At 43.6% G+C, this 19,257-nt stretch overlaps 1 protein-coding gene across 1 annotated transcript; it reads left to right on the plus strand.

Moving 5' to 3' along the window:
• The first annotated feature begins 237 nt into the window (after positions 1–237).
• Positions 238–19,097, plus strand: CCDC80 (coiled-coil domain containing 80). Its single transcript, XM_081859657.1, has 8 exons — positions 238–1,000; positions 1,488–3,355; positions 9,957–10,113; positions 12,552–12,688; positions 13,646–13,794; positions 15,468–15,571; positions 16,561–16,641; positions 18,077–19,097. Exons 2-8 carry the CDS (start codon positions 1,499–1,501, stop codon positions 18,421–18,423), a joined length of 2,832 nt encoding a protein of 943 aa, XP_081715783.1. The 5' UTR covers positions 238–1,000; positions 1,488–1,498; the 3' UTR covers positions 18,424–19,097.
• Positions 19,098–19,257: the final 160 nt, after the last annotated feature.

The following is a 19,257-nucleotide window of genomic DNA, read 5'->3' on the forward strand; positions in this document are numbered from 1 at the left end:
ACATAGGTGAGGTGAGGACAATATGTTACTTAGTTTTTTTAAGCCGTGGGTCCCCTTTTCAAACATGAAAGGACAGAGGAGGGAGATTCGGCAATGGAGCCAAAAGTGCTGAAAGAGTTAAGGTCTCAACCACCCTGTTCCAAAAAGTGATTGATGATGGTGATGTGTAACATTTCAGCTGCTCCCCCCACCCCACAAAAAACCCTCCCTCCTCTCTCCTTCAAAAGTGTGCGGAAGTGGGAAAAGGAGGCAATGTTCTGTTGATCTGTTAAACCGAAGCTCCCTCTGCCTCTCTTATTTCCAGTGGCTGAAACTGTTGTTTCAGTTTGGGTTGGAGCTGGCCTGAAGTTATCCTGACATTTCTGGGAGGAGATCCAAAAAAGTGGTTTTGGAGGCGGGGGGGGGGGGGTAGGAGGAGGAAAAATAGAGGATAGGGAGAGGGAAGATTAGGAAAGGAGAGCAAGGTGAGGAGAAACTCTTTCCTCAGTATCACATTTGTGCGGCTGTTTGAATTTTGCCTGGAAAATCTATTAGCCTTGATGCTTTGGCTCTCTGGAGAGAGACAAAGGAGTTGCACTCCACGGAGGAGGAGGAGGGCATTGATGGGGAAGTTTGTGGGACTCTAAAAAGAGGGGGAAAGAGCACAGAGCTCCAGCAATAGCAGCAATTCTAACATCAGAGAAATGTGCCTCTCTGTGGCTGCCTCCTGAAAAGAAAAAAAAAAGGGGGGGGGGAGTCAGAACTGCGGCTAGATGGAGAAAAGCAAAGACCCTTTAGAAAAATCCCTTTCATTGCACCCAGCTTGGTGAAGAAAGTGAAAAGAGAAAGAAAGGGGAAAGCAGGAGGGAAGGGAGCCATCGTGAACTGGACATTGCCTGGAGCCCGTTTTGTGTAGCAGAAAAACTGCCGAGCTGCCTACAACAGATCTACATGGCAAAGCCCTCAGTCTAAAAGAAGGCTCCGAGAGAATCACTTCTGGAAAGGAGAGTTTCCCGGAAGGGTGAGTTTTGACACTGCTCTGCTACTTTTGAGGGACAAGCTGGCATTTGTGTATGTATATGTGTATTAAATGTGTAGACAGATGCATGTGTGGAGGCAGATGTTTGAACAGATCCCAGTTGTCCATTGCTGATTATCTCAGTCGTTTCTGTTTAAGCCTATTTTTCTTGAAATGAAATTTGCACACTGCTCCAGTGTGAACACTATAAAGATAGCGGTGAATCGTCCTAATCTGATACGCAAGCTGGCCAATCTCCCTTCTTTGAGAGAGAGAAGCTAGAGAGTGCTGTTCACTTTATATTCGTGCCTATGTTAAGAGTGGAGTTCCGTCTAAAATGGAAAAGGGGGGCAAATTTGGAGGGTGCTGATTCTCAGAAATGTGGAAGGAAGATTAGGAAAATTTCTCAGGAATGAAAGTGTTTTTGCAGTCTATATGAATACCCAGTACGGTCATTAACACTTGTCCCCATCTTCTTTTATTTTTAAAGTCAATCCCACAATGAAGTGGGCACCGGTTGTGAGTTTAACTGTGCTGTGGGCTGCGTGGCTAGTGTGTGGCGTGGAAAAGCCATTGAGGCAAGCTGACAGAGGGAGGCATGGAGTTAGGAAAGTGCCTCTGGCCTACAGGGGCAGTAGCAAATCAGCCTCACAGACGAGGAGAGCTGAGGTGTCCCACAGACTTTTAAGCCCTTCTGGGAGGTTTCCTCAACGTCCTCTTGTCAAAAGGGATTCTTTGGAACCAAAAAGGCCACAAGCAGCCCCGCTAGCAGATGACTCCCGTCCCCAGGTGAAGACTGGTGGGACTAAAGTACGGCTGACACAAAGACCTAGGGTGGAAATGGTTAAGGATGAAGGGCCATCCACTGCATTTCGATCGCGCACAGTGCGTTTCCCATCTGGGTCTAGTTCCCCCAACATTCTGGCTAGCTTTGCTGGGAAGAACAGAGTCTGGATTATCTCTGCTCCTCATGCCTCTGATGGCTATTACCGGCTCATGATGAGCCTTCTGAAGGATGATGTCTATTGTGAACTGGCCGAGAGGCATGTCCAGCAGATTGTCTTGTTCCATGAGGAGGGCGAAGAGGCAGGGACAGTCAGGAAGATAACCACGGAAGGGAAAATCCTGGAACAACCTCTGGATCCCAGCCTCATTTCCAAACTCATGAACTTTCTGAAGCTGGAGAAGGGCAAATTTGGCATGGTGCTGCTAAAGAAGACATTGCAAGTAGAGGAACGATACCCTTATCCAGTTAGGCTGGAGGCCATATATGAAGTCATTGACCAGAGTCCCATCAGGAAAATTGAGAAAATAAGGCAAAAAGGCTTCATCCAGAAATGCAAAGCTGCTGGGACAGAGGGCCGGGTTGTTGAGGAAGGCAACAATGGTGCTAGCGTCACTAGGGCAACACCAGGTGGTGGACACGTCCAACCAGGACCTAGGAAAGAAGAAACAAGGAAAAGCATTGTGCAGCCAACACGGGTTAAAACTGTGAAGAAGTTTTCGACAACCACACTGTCTCCCCCTCCAACTAGGGCGCCGACTCTTCCTCCCACAACTCTCAGGCCAATCACCAGAATGATGACAATAGCAAGCAGGCCTACAACCACCACCACCACGACTGTGCCTACTACACAGAGAACTTGGACCACAAAATCACACACCTTACTCCCCACAGCTCCTGAGGTGACTGACGCTCGGGTGACAGAGAGTTTCTCCTCCCCTGTATGGAAAGAGAATCGCAGAGAAAGGAATCCAGCCCACACACAGAGGCAACAGACCACTACAAGGAGACCCAGCAAAGCCACTCATTATGACACCCATTCAGAGGTCCCAACAGCCACCTCGGAGCATCCCACAAGAGCAAGTGCCGGACGATACAGAGACAACCGCACAGACCGGAAGGACTATAACAGTCGAGGTTCCAGTGTCACAGCAGGCCAGCACAAGCCTGCTAAAAGCAAACCAGCTAAAAAGAAAGCCCAAGAGAAAATACTGAGCAATGAATACGAGGATAAATACGACTCAGGGCAGCCTGCTGTTCCTCGCTTAGAGGAAAATGTTCCGGCGGAACATATCCCGCCAAAGAAAGGGAAAGATCCAAGGAAACATGACCGCTTAGAAAAACCTGAGAAGAAGAAGAAAGAAAGATCAGAGAAGAAAAATGAGAAACAGGCCAAGAAGGACAAAGCTGAAAAGAAAAACAAGCAAGAGAAAGAGCGCAACAAGAAAAACAAGAAAGGAAGCAAAGCGGACAGCGAGGGAGTCCTGAAGTCCAATGCCAAGCCTTTCACGCAAACCCCCAGGAAATCTGTGACAACACTTTTGGATTTATTTGAAGGCAGAAGACGTCTCCTGGTAAGTAGATTATACATGGGCATGCATCACTTGAGGTCAGTTCACTAGTTAGGCTGCAATCCTAACCCCACTTACCTGGGAGTAATCCCCATTGAATTACATAGGACTTACTTCTGAGTACAATTGGACTGGAAGTTTCTTACTGAGGCCCTGTGTCTACCTTTATGTGTAGCAGCCAAAGCAGGCAACCAGCACACACTTCTGTCTCCTGAAAGCCTTCGGTGCCCATTTTTCTTTATTTAAAACACTGCACTTGCTCTGGTGGCATCTCTTCGCCCCTAACTGCTTTCAGGGGAAAGCAGGTGATACCAGAGTGAGTTGAAAAGAAATTGACAAATCCTGCTGGAAGGTAGGACTCAATGTCAGCCCAGTTTTATGCAGCCCTTGGCCTGATTTCAGGATCCCTCTGCAAGCAGTCATTTCAGACCTCTGTCACGAGTGATCTGTTCCTCCCACACTAGAGAGAAGAAGAGAAAGAAAGATGGTGGCCCCTCCCACTGCTGACTTCAACTCCTCCCACAGTCAGCAGATGGCCCCTGATAGATTAACCCTGCTGGACTGTGGCCCTGAAGCACTGTTCAGTATCACCATCACATGACAGGGAAGAGGAACCCATGGCTCTCCAGATGTTGTTGGACTATCTCATATCTGACCATAGCCCATGATGGATGGGACTAATGATGGAGTTTGGTGACATATGGAGGGCCACAGTTTCCCCACCCCTGCCAAATGATCTTTAGTCTGTCCTGGACATATTCCAAAGGCATGAAGCCTAATAATGTGATGTATGCCTTATAAGTCTCATAGGGCATATGATGCAACCTTTCTCAATCATGTGCCAGAAATCTATAACTGGGGAGCTGAAGATGGTAGGATCTGTATTTTGCTAGTCCAGGGCTTAAAAGAAATCCAAGTAAGGATGTGCTATGTTCAGCATGGTTGTGTTGTCACTATTTTCATATATATTTGAACTCATAGCTCTTCCAGTTGACATCTGTTCACAGTAATGTTGATAACTTCTGGGTTTCAGAATCAAGCCAACTGTTTTTTGGCACTTTTCCTGGGCAGGAACATAATGCATTTGCAAACATATCCCTTACAAAGTTGTTGGTGAGATGCACAGAGTTGCCTTTCTCTTCAGTAGAACAGCTTGCGATGAGCTTCTGAACGTTAAAAGCAGCACAACATGGCTTTGCATCTCCAGAATTTAATAACTTCACATATTATTAGCCGGCTCCTCTCTGAAATCCTTTTACAGAGGACACAAAGCAATATGCTCAGATGTTTTCCTTGGCAGGAGGAATTCAGCTTGAAGGCATAGTGTGACAATTCAGACACCCTTCACAGGCCACATTTTTCATACACAGTAATCTGCATGAAACAAAAAGCGTCTACATTACATCTCTTAAGTGTACAACATTTGTTTTGTTTGCCACAAAGTGTAATGATTAGGAAACCATGCAATATAATGTGTGGCCCATAACCTTTGGCAAAGAAAAGTTCCTTATTTTTGTGTGTGTGCCATATTCCTCTGAATGCTTACTGAGAAGTAAATGCAACTTGGTTGCAATGTGGCTTACTTCCAGGTAAGTGTGTACATGTTTTCAGTTTTACAGCACATACCTAGGGCTTGTTGGCTGAGAAGTAAATTCCACTTAGTTTGATAGGATTTACTCCAAGGGCATAGGATTGCAGTCTTAGTGTGTTTTCCTTCAGCATTTCTGCATACAGTGGTACCTCAGGTTACATACGCTTCAGAAATTGTGCTTCGGGTTAAGAACTTTGCTTCAGGATGAGAACAGAAATCATGCTCCAGCAGCACGGCAGCAGCGGGAGGCCCCATTAGTTAAAGTGGTGCTTCAGGTTAAGAACAGTTTCAGGTTAAGAACAGACCTCCGGAACGAATTAAGTACTTAACCCGAGGTACCACTGTATTAACCTGCTTAGCTGTTTGGTATAAATAACTGCTTGAGTTCTTTCATTTTGAGGGTGAATGCTTCTCCCAGATCTTAATTAAATAATTGGTTGATTAATTGTGATAATGATAATGATAATAAGAATAATACCTGGGTTGTGCAAGGTCAGCTTTCTCTGTTGCTTGCAAAAGGAATTAAGCAGCATGTACAAAAAAAAAAAGTTTTAAAGCAAAGTTTACGGCAGAGCAATGGCAGGTTATGCCCTGGTGAAGCATCATTTCAAGTATGAGGAATACACACAGGAGTGTTTGTGTGCCTTTAATGAGGTGCTAACTTTTATGGAAAGAAATTAGTGGCAGGACAGGGTGAGGTCAGGATGAGATCAGGATGATAGTTAACGGGATAAGCAGAGATATAGAATTGTAGAGTTGGAAGGGACCACGAGGGTCATCTAGTCCAACCGCCTGCAATGCAGGAATATTTTGCCCAACGTGGGGCTTGAACCCACAATCCTGATTTTAAGAGTCTCGTGCTTTACTGACTGAGCATATAAAAAGCAGATTGCACTGACACTATAAGTAGCTGAGACGAATTGCAAAGCAGAGCCACTGTTCAGGTGGTCAAAATCAGGTACATCCACGACTATGATTTCTTAGCATGTGTTGGGGACTGAGGTCTATTCCACCAGTGAAAGCCCTGATTATCATCCTATACATGGATTTGCCTCTTAATGAAGCATGCGCCCGTGAGTGGATTTAAACTATAAGCCTTGTTTGCAAATGCAGCACCAACCATACATTTTATTATTATTATTGATTTACTTTGCAAACTGTTTAGACCACTTAAATATGAAAATATCCAAGCAACGTTTTGGGGGGGTGGGTGGCAGGTGGAGAGAGCCTTGTGCTTTAAAGGTGCTTTCAATGTATTGTGAATTTATAGACCACTTTCTTTCTAGCATTGCTTCAACCAAAGCAATCAATCTTTCTTTTCAAAGTGTAGCAGATTAGAAAATGGAACCTAGTCTTCATAATTTGACCTTGATACTTTAAAAGTGAAGTCCTAATATTTAGCAGGTTATGGTCGTTTAGATTTAGGGAAAGTCCTTGATCAAAGCAAAGAAGAGATGCCAACTGACCAGGACATAATGTCTTGGTCTGTTTGCTATGTCTTGGCCTGCTCCTGTGACGTCAACAGCAGCCAGATTTGTAGAAATCTACAAGATAAACTTTTTAATGGTATGGAGACATTCAAGGTCCTGTTAAAGAAACGGAAGCAAGAGCCAACTCTGAAATCTAGACTTATCACTGGCTTTGACTTCCTGACTTCCACCTACTGTTTGTGTCTGTGGTTTTGCTTCAGGCCCATCTGTTTTGGCTCAGCTACGTTGCTTTTGTTTGCTACTCTGCGGTGTGGAAGCGCAGTCTGAAAACCTGAGTTCATCCCCACAGAGGATGCAGCCAGTCTGCGTGTATAACATATACTAAAATTAACCCCCTGCATGAACAGGCCTCCCCGCATTTTTTAAAAAGAGTGAAATATACAAGTATTTGCTTACAAAACAGCTGCTCAATGTGAGTAGGGGAAATTGGGATTACTATGGAGTGGGGAGCAACGGGGGTGGGGGGGAGCTTAACTCTCCCAATGCTGTGGCCCTGGTCTAAAATCAGGGTCTTCAGTTGCAATATTTAGCCTTTTTAAAATATAAACAAAAACAAAAAAATGGTAGGTATAAGTAACAAATAATCTCCTGCTGTCACATTTGAGGTAGGAACTGGAGAGAAATACAATTTTGTTTGTGTTGTAATGAGAGGCTACCCAACTTGAACCAAGGAAGGGTGGCACTGCAGACCTGATCTACCAGCACCACTTATCAAGATGGTATAGGGTACTGTAGGGCAGTAGCAAGTTTGGGGTGGTGTGGGTGCACTAGCAGAAACAATCTGGTGCTGCTACCAGATTGCATGTGCACCACCCAGACCTCACTGCTACTCTGCGTCCACACTGTCTCAGTAGGCAGTGGCAAAATGGCACCAGGAGGCTAAGTCCATGGCGGGACAGCCCCCACACTTCCTGCCTGCTCCTGCCTGGAGGGGAGATAGGATATAAATGTAAATAATTGTTGGCTTGGATCAGACTTAGTCATGGATGTATTGAAATCAATGGGACTTAAGATAATCATGGCTAATTTAAGCCCCACTGAAACCCAGCCAGATGGGCGGGGTATAAATAATAAATTATTATTATTGGATCTGTACTTCAATATGACTAAGTCTAGATCTGACCCATTATATTGGATCTCTTGCTAAGGGCTGTGTGTGTATGAAGCAGTGGCAGTTCTGAGGCTTGAATTTGGCGACTTCGAGCCTGGAGGCAGAAGCTTCCACTTCATACTTCTAGGAGTTCAAGGAAACTATGAAAGTTCAGGAATTTTAAGGCGGTGTTGTCACAAAATGGCCTCTGGCCTTTGTTGGCTGTAATCAAGGTAATCCTTGACTCATCAGTCTTTAGCTGCCCAAACCCTGTTCATTTTGTTTCTTCTGTTCCTGTCCATTCAAGTCCATTTCCATGTTCTGTGCTATTGGCTGCCTTCTGGATACTGACCTTTGCCTGACCATGGTGCTATTGCTTAGAGAGCCTTTAGGAATTATAATTAAATAGACCCCTCAGGCATTACTCAGATCCTGGCCTGCGACTCCTCATGCCTGAGTGCGTTCCCAATCAACAGCCAAGTTTCTGGCAGTGTACTACAATCTGATCCAGTCCTATGTAAATAAAAGGCAAACACCACTGGTTTGCTGCGGGGTGAGAAATTAAAACCAGCCACCACTTTTATCTAAAGTTCCAGTTGCAAAAGGTTGATAGTGTATTACCATATCGAACTGGCTTAGCACAAGCACACAAGCAAGGGTGTTCCCAGTGAGGAGACTGCGGTGTTTCTCAAAGGTTAAGCAGTGGCTATTTCCCCCTGGAATTTCTGGCCTGCAGTAAGTTGCCACATAATGCAAAAAGCTAATTTTCTTTCTTTATATAAAAAAAGTTTACATACCACTGCAACATAAAGTTATATCACAGCGGTTTACAACATAAAACCAAACAATATAACCAGAAAAAGTTAAAATTTAAAAGCAAAACAAATTAAAAACAATCAACATTAGATCATTGTGTGGGGGTGTACTCTGAATTGCCTGCATACCCAGTGGTACAGGAAGTTTTCAGCAGGCCTTTAAAAGTTGGCACAGAAGGTGCCTGCTGAATCTCTATGGGCAGGATGAGAGCTAATGACACAAGGTTTGGTTTCTTGTTGTCAAACGAGCTGCACCAACACAGAAAATGATCTCTAAGGTATCCTGAACCCAAGTTGTTCAGGGCTTTGTAAATCAATACACTAACCCTGAATGTGGCTTGGTAGCAGGCAGGCGATTGTGACATATGTTGTCAGTGTTTACCTCAGTTAATAGTTTTCTGAAAGACCTCCCCCCCCCCCCGCGGCTTCCACTGTGTACTTGAACAGTCACATATAACACATCCTATTCTTATTTGCAATACGCTTAAGGCCTTGTTTCATTGTTTTACATAGGAAATCTGGGGGCTGGGGTAGGCATTGCATTTGCTAGGTGATCAGCATAGCGAATTTTGTCATCCCTTTTGGAAGCCATCACTGACATGCGGCAGGGGCAGAAAAACTCCCTCTGGCTTGGAGCCAAATATTCTACTGTGCAGAGGGTGGAGGGCACTTCCCCCCAGAAAACTGGCCTTGAGGGGTCAGGGGACACTCTAGAGCAGTGGTTTTCAACCCTCGGGTGCCTTGATGATGGCCAGGGGTGCCACGGGCAACACTAGCCTCTGTCCCTCTTTCCTTTTCTCCCTCCTCTGATGCCCTCTCACATCTCTGCCTCCCAAAGGCTTGCACAGCTGTTCGTTGCGGCAGCCCTGGCTACAAGCTCCTCAGGCAAATAATGCCTCTGGGGCTGGCCAGGGGGTGCTTTCCAGGCCCCTGTGAGGCAGTGTAAGGAGGCCCCTCTCTTTGGGGCAGGGGGGGCAGCTCGGAGACCAATGGAAGCAGTTGTGGCTGCCCAGAGGACTCTCAAGGAGAGGGGAGAGGAGGCTGAGGGAACACTCCCCAAGGGAGGGTGTTCGAAAAGGGGTGAGGGGCTGCCAGCTCTGCAGGCAAGGGGTGACATAACTGGGTTCCTGAGCCCACAGGGGTGCCGCAGAAAGAATGTAGTTGGTCAAGGGAGCCGTGGGCCCCAAAAGGTTGAAAACCTCTGCTCTAGAGTGTTTTGGGGGGACTTTTTTGCTGGGGAGGGTATGGCCACACACATGCATAAGTGCAGCTTTGGATAAAAGCCTATGTAATTAGCTCTGACTCATATGGTGAGCTGAGAGTTGCATTAAACATTCTAAATGGGAGGATAGAAGCAGATCCCTCTGGCAAATATATTATGTAGGCCAGGCCTCAGGGCTGCATCCAGTGCTAGTCCTACTCAGAGGAGGCCCATTGAAATTAAGAACCAACTTAGGCTCATTATTTGGTCTACTCTGAGTAGGGCTAGCATTATATACAGACCGTTGTCTACAAGCAGTTGTGAAAACCCCGGGAGTATTATCTATGTATGACTTCTGATACTAACATGGTTCAAAAACCAACAACCTAAACCTTCTGTTCTCTGTCATCTTCCTAGCTGATCACAACTCCCAAGCTTGACAGCACCATGTATGTGCAACAGAGAGATGAGTATCTGGAGAGCTTTTGCAAAATGGCAACTAGAAAAATCTCAGTGATCACCATCTCTGGCCCCGTGAACAACAGCCGCATGAAGATCGACCACTTCCAGCTAGGTTGAAAATTCTTTCCTTTCCTTTCTTTCTGGGCAATAGAGGCATGGAACTAGTGTGTTGTTTTTTAAACAAAAGAAATCAAAAACCCTGAGAGTCCCTTTGTGGTAATATGGTTCTTCCCTCTCCCACCCTTTGTATTTGCATAGTTGGTATTTCCCCCGTTTGGTTTTCCATGGCAAAAAGTTCAAATAATTGGAGCATCACTGCGCTGGTCTATCAAGTCAATGAAACAGCAGAAAGCTGAGAATTGTGACCTGGCCATGCCATAAGCCAGGAAGTCATTTGGTTGAAGACTAGGAACATCTCCTGTGTAGATCTTTGTATCCTAGCCCCTTTCAGGTGTTTATTTATCCCTAGAGCGGCTACTGGGCTGTCCACATGGCCCCCTCCACATCTGACCTTGTCATGAGTGGAAAGTTCTGAAGATGCATTCAGCTAAACATGGCATTTGGCTTTCCTGTGACCAAGAGCCCTCTGTGATGTAGGTTCCCAGTTACAGGGAGGACCGTAAGCCCATTCAGAAGAATGTGCTTACAATCCCCTTCAGACCTTCCCACTCTCAGTTGAGGAAGGGGGTGGCATGTGTGACCCATGGACAGAATAAAGATGAACACCTAAATAGGGCTTTTGATTCTGCTCATATGCTCAGTGTCCAGTTTATTTTGCAGGTCTTTGGTTATAGGCTCATTCTAACACACACAAACCTTACTGGCTAGTGTTAAAAAAGAAGTAATTGACCTTTGTCCTTGTGTTCACACTTGTCATTCAGTGAACCTTACATTCTTGCTGTGAAACAATGACAATTTTATAAAGTTAAAACTTAGACATGTTGGATTGGTTTTGTATGAAACCAGTACAACAATAACAATAAACTAATAAAATTCACATTGAGGCAAAGTTCATTTGTCATGAGTCCTTGGAAAGTTTGATAGTTTAATTGCAGTATAACCTCATTTATCTGAATAGTTTAGATGGTAACCTAAAGATTCACGTGCTCTTAAGTGTTCCTGTTTACATAGGAGTGCATGAAATAGTGCAGAAATTGATATTTAGCTGTAAAATTTGGATTTGGGCTACCGTTGAATGCTTTTGAACTTGCATTCATGTAGGTTGTTACAGATGCAGCCTTTCTTCGTAATCATAATGTTTCAATACACACTGATTTCCTAATGGTTCCAAGTATTGGATTTGGGCTGCTCTTTGGGTGCTCCTCTTTGCAGGGGAGAATTACACCACTGGAGTTCTTTTTTCAGGCCATGGGGGTCTGAGAAAGAATGAATGATGAGGATGCTTTATACAGATAAAAAGTTTTTTGATATCTTATTCACGGGCAAGAGCTGCACTGCTGTGTAAACATAAACAAACAAGCATACTTGGCCTCAATTAGTTTAAAGTGTCGAAATACCAACTTTGAATAGGGAACAGCAGGAGTTTAAAATAGATCCTGGAATTTAGCACCCCCATCCCATGAAATCTCTCACCAGTTCTCTCCCCCCCCCCCATGGCATTTCTGGTTGGCTTACTCTATTTGGTTTCATCTTGTGGTATTAACTTGCATATTGTACAGAAGCCTTATAAAAGTGATTTGTGTAGTCTAGCCTTCCATGGACTTACGCACCCCAAAGAAACCAAAACCTTAAGGAAGTAAACACTTTATACACCCTTGATTGATGTAAGTTTTGCACTGATGAACAGCACAATTCTATATACAGTGGTGCCCCGCAAGACGAACGCCTCGCAAGACGAAAAACCCGCTAGACGAAAGGGTTTTCCGTTTTTGGAGGTGCTTCGCTAAACGAATTTCTCTATGGGGTTGCTTCGCAAGACGAAAAAATCTTGTGAGTTCCCGCGTTTTTTTCCGCTTTTTTCCACCCTTTCCCTAAGCGCTAAGCCGCTTATCAGCTGTTCCGCTGATAAGCCGCCTCTCAGCTGATCGCTAAAAGCCGCTAGACCGCTAATAGCGCTAATCCGCTAAGCTGTCAATGGGCTTGCTTCGCAAGACGAATAAACCGCTAGACGAAGAGAATCGCGGAACGGATTAATTTCATCTTGCGAGGCACCACTGTAAATCAATTCAGAAATAAGATCCAATGAGTTCAGTGACACCTAACACCATGAAAATGGGTACAGGGCTGCAACCTAAGTATCTAACATTATGTCTCTGGGTTGATGGTGTCAAGGTTCTCACTGGTCTCCCTTCTATTATTTGGGCTGTTTTGCATTAGCAGCTTCATATATGAATGGTGCTCAAAATCCTTGTTTAGGAAGAAGTAATGTTTTTTTAAAACTTCACTCACTTCCCCGTCGAAAAGACTAAATCAGTATGATTTGGTGGGTACGTCTGAACAGAAGGTGAATGGAAGAACTTTCCCTCCCTTGCTGTTCAAAAGTGATTTAAGTTTGTTTGGCACTAATCTCCATGTTGTTTTCCTTTAAAGACAATGAGAAGCCCATGAAAGCAATAGAGGATGAAGACCTCGTGGACCAGCGTCTCATCAATGAGCTGAGGAGAGAATATGGAATGACATACAATGACTTCTTCATGGTGCTAACTGACACTGATATGAGGGCCAAGGTAGGGAGAAGTATATTAGCCTGGGGCAGGAGAGATTCATGAGTGGGGATGAATCAGGACAGAGTGGAACAAAAAACTGTGCTAGTACCTGAAGAGGCAAAAGAAGTTGCAGATAGTAGGAATCATGGAACCCAAATCCAGATGGTAGGAATCAGGGATTTTGGTGGGAAAATGCTCACTTGTATGCTTACAGGTTGTGGCATTAGGAATGGAGGAATAATTTGATTTTGGTTGCATTTTAATAAGAAACTACCTTATTCACACTTATTGAACCAATATAAAAGCCCAACATAATAATCCTTCAAAATCTGCACTTCTCCGAATATTGTAATGCAGTTCCTCAACCAAAACATGTTTACAAAAGTGCATATTTGGAGAAAGTCTGCACAAAAATGCATAAATTAGGGTAAATAATATACAATAGTGCATTATATTATCATGAAATGCTTGCAAAAATGCAGTCGAAACTGGATATATATGGAAACTAACACTAAAATACTGAGGAATTTCATGAAGATTTTCTAAAATGCAAGTTGCTACAGAAATGTGGAGAATTGAATTAAAGACTGGATGCACGAGAAACCAAAACTGACAGATTCATCCATTCCTTCATGGCATTCAGCTCCTACCACAGAATGATCCTGCAAAGGTGACAGAAGGCACTCATTATAAAAATCTTCAGTAGCATGAACATGACTTTATTTGCATGTGATATTTAATTTATACTCAATCTTTATTTCATCATGGAACTCAAAATGGCAGAAACGGAATTCCCTGACCAGAACCAGACCTGCTTCGCTCACATGCTTTCAACCATGCCTGAGACCCATCAGTATTAATCTGTCAGGAAGAATGAAGCTGACAGTATAATGACATTGGCCATTAACTTTCAGTGGGAAAGCAGATGCTAAGAGATTTGTTTGCAATCAAACCGTTTCTCAATGTTTCCTTTCACAGCAATACTATGAAGTGCCCATAGCAATGAAGTCTGTTTTTGATTTGATTGACACCTTCCAATCACGTCTCAAAGATATGGAAAAGCAGAAACGTGACGGCATTACCTGCAAAGATGACAAGAAACAGTCCCTGGAAAACTTTTTGTCTAGGTATTTCCTAAAGCCCACCTGTGGCTATGCCAGAGCTCTTTAATTATGCAAATTTGTTTAATATTAAGCACTTGTTGAACATGTATTTTCCATTAACTGATTACTCTGGTCAAAAACTTGCAATCATCTTCGTAGTAGTTAGTTCCAAAACATAGTAACATATTCATAGTAAGACTAGCATTGGATACAACCCTACGTTTCTGCCAATGGGGAAACCGCACAATTTTGTTTGCAATTAAATATCTAGTAATTAAAGTTAGATACCTAATAATTAAAACTGAGCACAGAGTGAGGGAAGTACATTTAGACATAACCACTTATAAGAACATTTATAAATGGAAATATCTCCAAACATCATGTTTATTATCCTCACCTCCACCCCTACAAAATGGGCATTCACTGATTGTAATGGAGAGAGACCTCTCATTTTCTATGAGCGCTAGCAGTACTAATTTGTTTTCTATAATTACCTCTCCCCCTGAATGAAACAGCAGGCAGCAGCATAATTTCTCAGCCATTGCTTCTCTGGGAAAAAGCATTCAAAATAATGATGTTGATTGTTCTTAATTTGCATGTCAAGTCCCAGCAAAGTGAACAACCGGTGGGGGGGGGGGGAGAGAAAACCCTCCAGCTTCAGAGAGGCAGGCTCCTAATTTGTCTCAAGTTAGAGAACCCAGTCTCAGACTCCAGTTCTAAACACACATGCTTGGGAGCATGTACCATTGATTTTGGTGGGATTAAACCACAGAGCCCAGGACTTGCCAATCAGAAGGTCGGCGGTTTGAATCCCCGCGACGGGGTGAGCTCCCGTTGCTCAGTCCCTGCTCCTGCCAACCTAGCAGTTCAAAAGCATGTCAAAGTGCAAGCAGATAAATAGGTACCACTCTGGCGGGAAGGTAAACGGCGTTTCCGTGCGCTGCTCTGGTTCGCCAGAAGCGGCTTAGTCATGCTGGCCACATGACCCGGAAGCTGTACGCCGGCTCTCTCGGCCAATAAAGCGAGATGAGCACCACAACCCCAGAGTCGGCCATGACTGGACCTAATGGTCAGGGGTCCTTTATCTTTACCTAACCATGCATAGGACTATGTGGTAACAACTAATAAAATGACTAAGGGATTTTCAGGTTTAATGAATTGGGGGAGGAAGGAGAGGGAGCACACATACTGTTAAAGAAGGGAAAGGGAAAGTTCAGGAAGATAGGTATAAACAGGAGCGCAGAGGTTCCATATGTAGGACAACATCTGTAGCTGTTTAAGATACCATTTCCTGCTTTGAAACGGCACATGTTACTCTGTACATTTCTCTCTAGATAGTTAGCTTTGGCTCTTCTGTTTTTTAATGTACAAAATAACCCACACTCATTCACTTTCCTGAATAAAGCAATGGAAGGTGATCTTCAAAGGAGAGGTGTGGGGAAGCTCATATGGAAAAAGTATTTCATTTACATTAGTTCTGCCTGCCTAGGAAAAACAGCTTGAAATTTTGACAGCACAATAGAATAACCTGAAACCTAAAATGGCATTTCAAAGACATTTGAGCACAATTGCTTCCTCATGTTTGCAGTCTGTTTGATCCACACAACTTAAATCTGATACCCCCTAGAACCAATAGGACTAAATTCAGTTTGAAATAATCTTTGTGAATAGATTTTCTCCACCTATTCTCATTCCAGATTCCGATGGAGGAGAAGGTTGCTAGTGATATCTGCTGCCAATGATGAAGACTGGGCATATTCACAGCAGCTTGCAGCCCTTACAGGGCAAGCCTGCAATTTTGGTGAGTGTATTCCATATGCTTGCTTTCAAGCTATTAACTACTCTTGGTTTTGTTTCTTTTTGAAGTCCTTTGCACCAAGGTGAGGACCTTCAAGCACATGGGCCAGATTTAGCTTATTAACTATTCATAACCCTATACATTTGGATAGTGCCATTTGCTACAGCAATCCTGTTCTTTTCATGGGATGTATAGTATGAGGGGGTGCATCTAAAAGCTATTTTACCCATGGCAACCTGGATGTGACGGCTGCCAAAAATTGCTTGTGTGCACTCTGTGCAAGGTTTGGAACATGTACCAGTCTGATCATTTGAAGAGCTTTGCATGCCAGCAAAAATGTCTAGTGCTGGCATGGAGAGATTGTCTATGTGATCATAGTAGAAGAGGTTGGCAGCCTCCACATGCATAGTGCATGAGAACTGGGCATACAATCGCAGACCTAATTGAGTGGCATTCAGCATTTCATTGCCTGTAAGAGCCTGTGCCAACTTGGTGTCCTCCAGATGTTTTGGGGCTGATGTGGTTGTAGTCTAAAGCAGACATCAGGCTAGCCTCCAACATCTGTTTTGTCAAGACATAGCAGGGAATGAGCCTCCTCAAATCCTTGTGAACTGCTTGAATCAAGTGATTCTTTAGTACCTTCTTTGATCACTGTAAAATAACAGTTTCTAAGTTTAGAATCTGTGCTCAAATTATTGGGAGTGGGGAAGGTAGGAGGAAATCTATAACCTCCCCGCAATTTTAGCCTGATCATGGTTCCTCTGCAGCCTTTTAAAACCATTAGCAAAGAGCATCTTCCATCCATAGATTTGGGCAAATCTATGCAATGTTCCTAAAGAAACTGCATATCAGCCTCCTGTATTTTGAGCTTATAGAATTGTGGGTGGATGTACATCTGAGAATGTATTGACATTTTGCAGTACATTAATGTTTGCCTTTCACTTAGTAGAAAAAGCTTGCATCAGTCTTTGACACCCTTCTTGTTTTAACAGGTCTGCGTCACATAACTGTCCTCAAGCTGTTAGGTGTGGGGGAAGATATTGGTGGAATGCTGGAATTGTATCCAATCAATGGTGAGAAATTATTTTGAGTTTGTAAGACAGCTCTGTGTGTGTCTATCATTCTGAGCCATACACCTGTATGATGTATCACAATTATTATTATTTTAAAAAGTAGAATGCATATTATTGTAAGTTTATTTTCAGAAGTTGTTCTCAAATGGGTCTTGAGTTGTGGCTGCAAGAAAGGTCATAGAACGTGAATGAGAGTCACACATGAAGCTACAGCACAGTCCTATCTTGCGCAAATCCTGGAACATGCAGTATCTCAGTAATAACACTTGAGAAATTGTTTTAAGGAACTTCCCACTGTGGAACTTCCCATTCCCCTGTTTGTTTTAGTGGGCAAACAGACGTATGAAAAGCATGCCCCTACAGTGATTGTTTAAACTTAATTGATTATGTTCTGTATTTATCCAACATTATTATTAAGTTGCCTTGGAAGTTTCCTGAAGCCAGGAGGACAAAAAACAAACAGCCTTCCTCAGCTGTAGTCTTCTTCAGGCATTATGCCCTAACAGGAAATAGGGCACACTGTGCATACTGACCTTGCTGCCAAAGTCCCTATCCCACTTGCTTGGTCCCTGACCTTCCTATGTTCAGCCAGGAAGAACTGAAGAGGGCTTCTGGCGGCATTCAGTTTAACATGAGTAGAAGACTCATTGAGATTGGGTCACAGTGTGGTCAGCATGCATAGGGATGGTAAGGCACGGCCCCCATGACTTCTGCGTAGGTTGATATTTCCTCTTCAAACATAATACCTCAAAACCTCTGGAGAAACACACACACTATATTTAAAGTTACCAGCTAGATTAACAATATGTAACAACTAAAAAAAAGGCGACATGCAAAATTATCATACTTCCCCAAGTCTTTCATGCTATAATTCAATATAAGGAGAAAATAATTCAGGGCATTATACGTAGTGAAAGGGGTGGGGGACAGGAATGAGATACCACAAGCTGGCACAATTCTCTCCCAGTTGGAAAAACTCAGTTACATAAACACGAGTAATTCAACTGAACTAGAGGAGCTCAATGGCACTCCCTTTTAAACCAAAAACACACATTCCCCTTATTAACCTGCATCCCACAGATATCCAAGAATAGAAATGGAGCCCCGTTTGCTTCCAAAGGGCACTGGAAAGCCAAAGAATTTGAGCACTGAGGAAACGAGATCCTAGCGGATACACTTTCAGCCCACAGTGAGGTTAATGTGTCAGGCAAACCTGACTATTTTCCAAAAAAAGAGGCATCTTGCTTTTTATTGCTGTGGGCAGGAAATGATGTCCACTTGGCTGCCCAGAGTCCTCTCAACCACCATCACACCTCCAGCCTGTTCTACTGCAGCTGCATATATAGTACGCTTGAATATATATTTTGCTTTTAAGAATGACTTGCCTGTGTGTCATAAGATGCTGACGCGATTCCCAATCTTCGTCTCCTTTTAGGGAGCTCCAGCGTGGACAGGGAAGAGCTTCCAGCTCACTTGGTGAAAGACATCCGCAATTATTTCCAGATCAGCCCCGAATATTTCTCGATGCTTCTGGTTGGAAAAGATGGGAACGTCAAATCCTGGTACCCTTCCCCAATGTGGTCCATGGTGATTGTGTACGATTTGATTGACTCTATGCAACTTCGGCGGCAGGAGATGGCCATCCAGCAGTCTCTTGGCATGCGGTGCCCAGAAGACGAATATGCCGGGTATGGATACCATGGTTATCACCAAGGGTACCAGGAAGGCTACCAAGATGATTACCGCCATCATGAAAGTTACCACCATGGATACCCCTATTGAAATTAGGAACTTAACCTTTATCTGCACCCTGCTTTCATCTTAGTAGCCATTCAGACCACAAGCAGCCAGATGTGGGAAGCATTTGATGGTCACCTGACCATGTTTCTTTTCTTCCCTCGTACAGTCAAGGGACTACTAAAGTATCGGACTTTGGCCTTCTCTATAACACGCATGATGTGAAATAGGTCAAGCCAGTATCATTGGTGTCTTATGGAATAAAGACTCCTTTATATTCTGGAGCCCTTCTAATCTGAAGGTATATCTTGGTGCTATGTATGTATAGAAACACCCCCATCCCCCACAAACCCCACACACCCTGACTCCAGTGATGGGCATTGTACTGTAGGCAGAATATAAACTGTAAAATAAGACACTAACACTCCTATAGCTTCCTGTTTCCCCATGCCGAGGGAGGAAATATTTATTAGAAAATGTTGTGAATTTTTGCTGAAGTGGAGGAATGGTGGATCATATTACAAAATTTGCCGCTCAAAAGAAATCCTTTTAGAAAAACTAATGTTAAAGGGTTGTTTTTTTAATTAAAAAAAATGTTTGGGGTAGAATGATTTATTTTATAACATGCCAGCTCTGTAGTATAATGGTTTCACCTGTTATGGAAAACTTGAGATTGTTAAAGGTTTGAAATAATACAGTGAGAGATGATTTTGTGCCAACCATGTTGCTGCTTTAGCTGTGCCTCTTTATCTTGTTAAGAGTTTTTCTCCCTTTGAAGGCAGGAAGATATTCAGCTCAGGGAAGGTCCTGCCTGGGGGACAGCAGAGGTAGAATAGCAGCACTTTCCAAGGAGGAAGACATCTTCTCCCTATCCTAAGT

Source organism: Podarcis erhardii (assembly GCF_964252035.2).
Source record: "Podarcis erhardii genome assembly, chromosome: 4".
NCBI classification, from domain to species: Eukaryota; Metazoa; Chordata; class Lepidosauria; order Squamata; family Lacertidae; genus Podarcis; species Podarcis erhardii.

Bases quoted from the DNA above. Each gene is read 5' to 3' on its own strand.
- CCDC80 (XM_081859657.1), top strand. From the start codon at position 1,499: ATGAAGTGGGCACCGGTTGTGAGTTTAACTGTGCTGTGGGCTGCGTGG. The intron at 13,795-15,467 runs GTATTTCCTAAA...TTCTCATTCCAG, and splicing joins CTGGAAAACTTTTTGTCTAG to ATTCCGATGGAGGAGAAGGT. The intron at 16,642-18,076 runs GTGAGAAATTAT...GTCTCCTTTTAG, and splicing joins GGAATTGTATCCAATCAATG to GGAGCTCCAGCGTGGACAGG.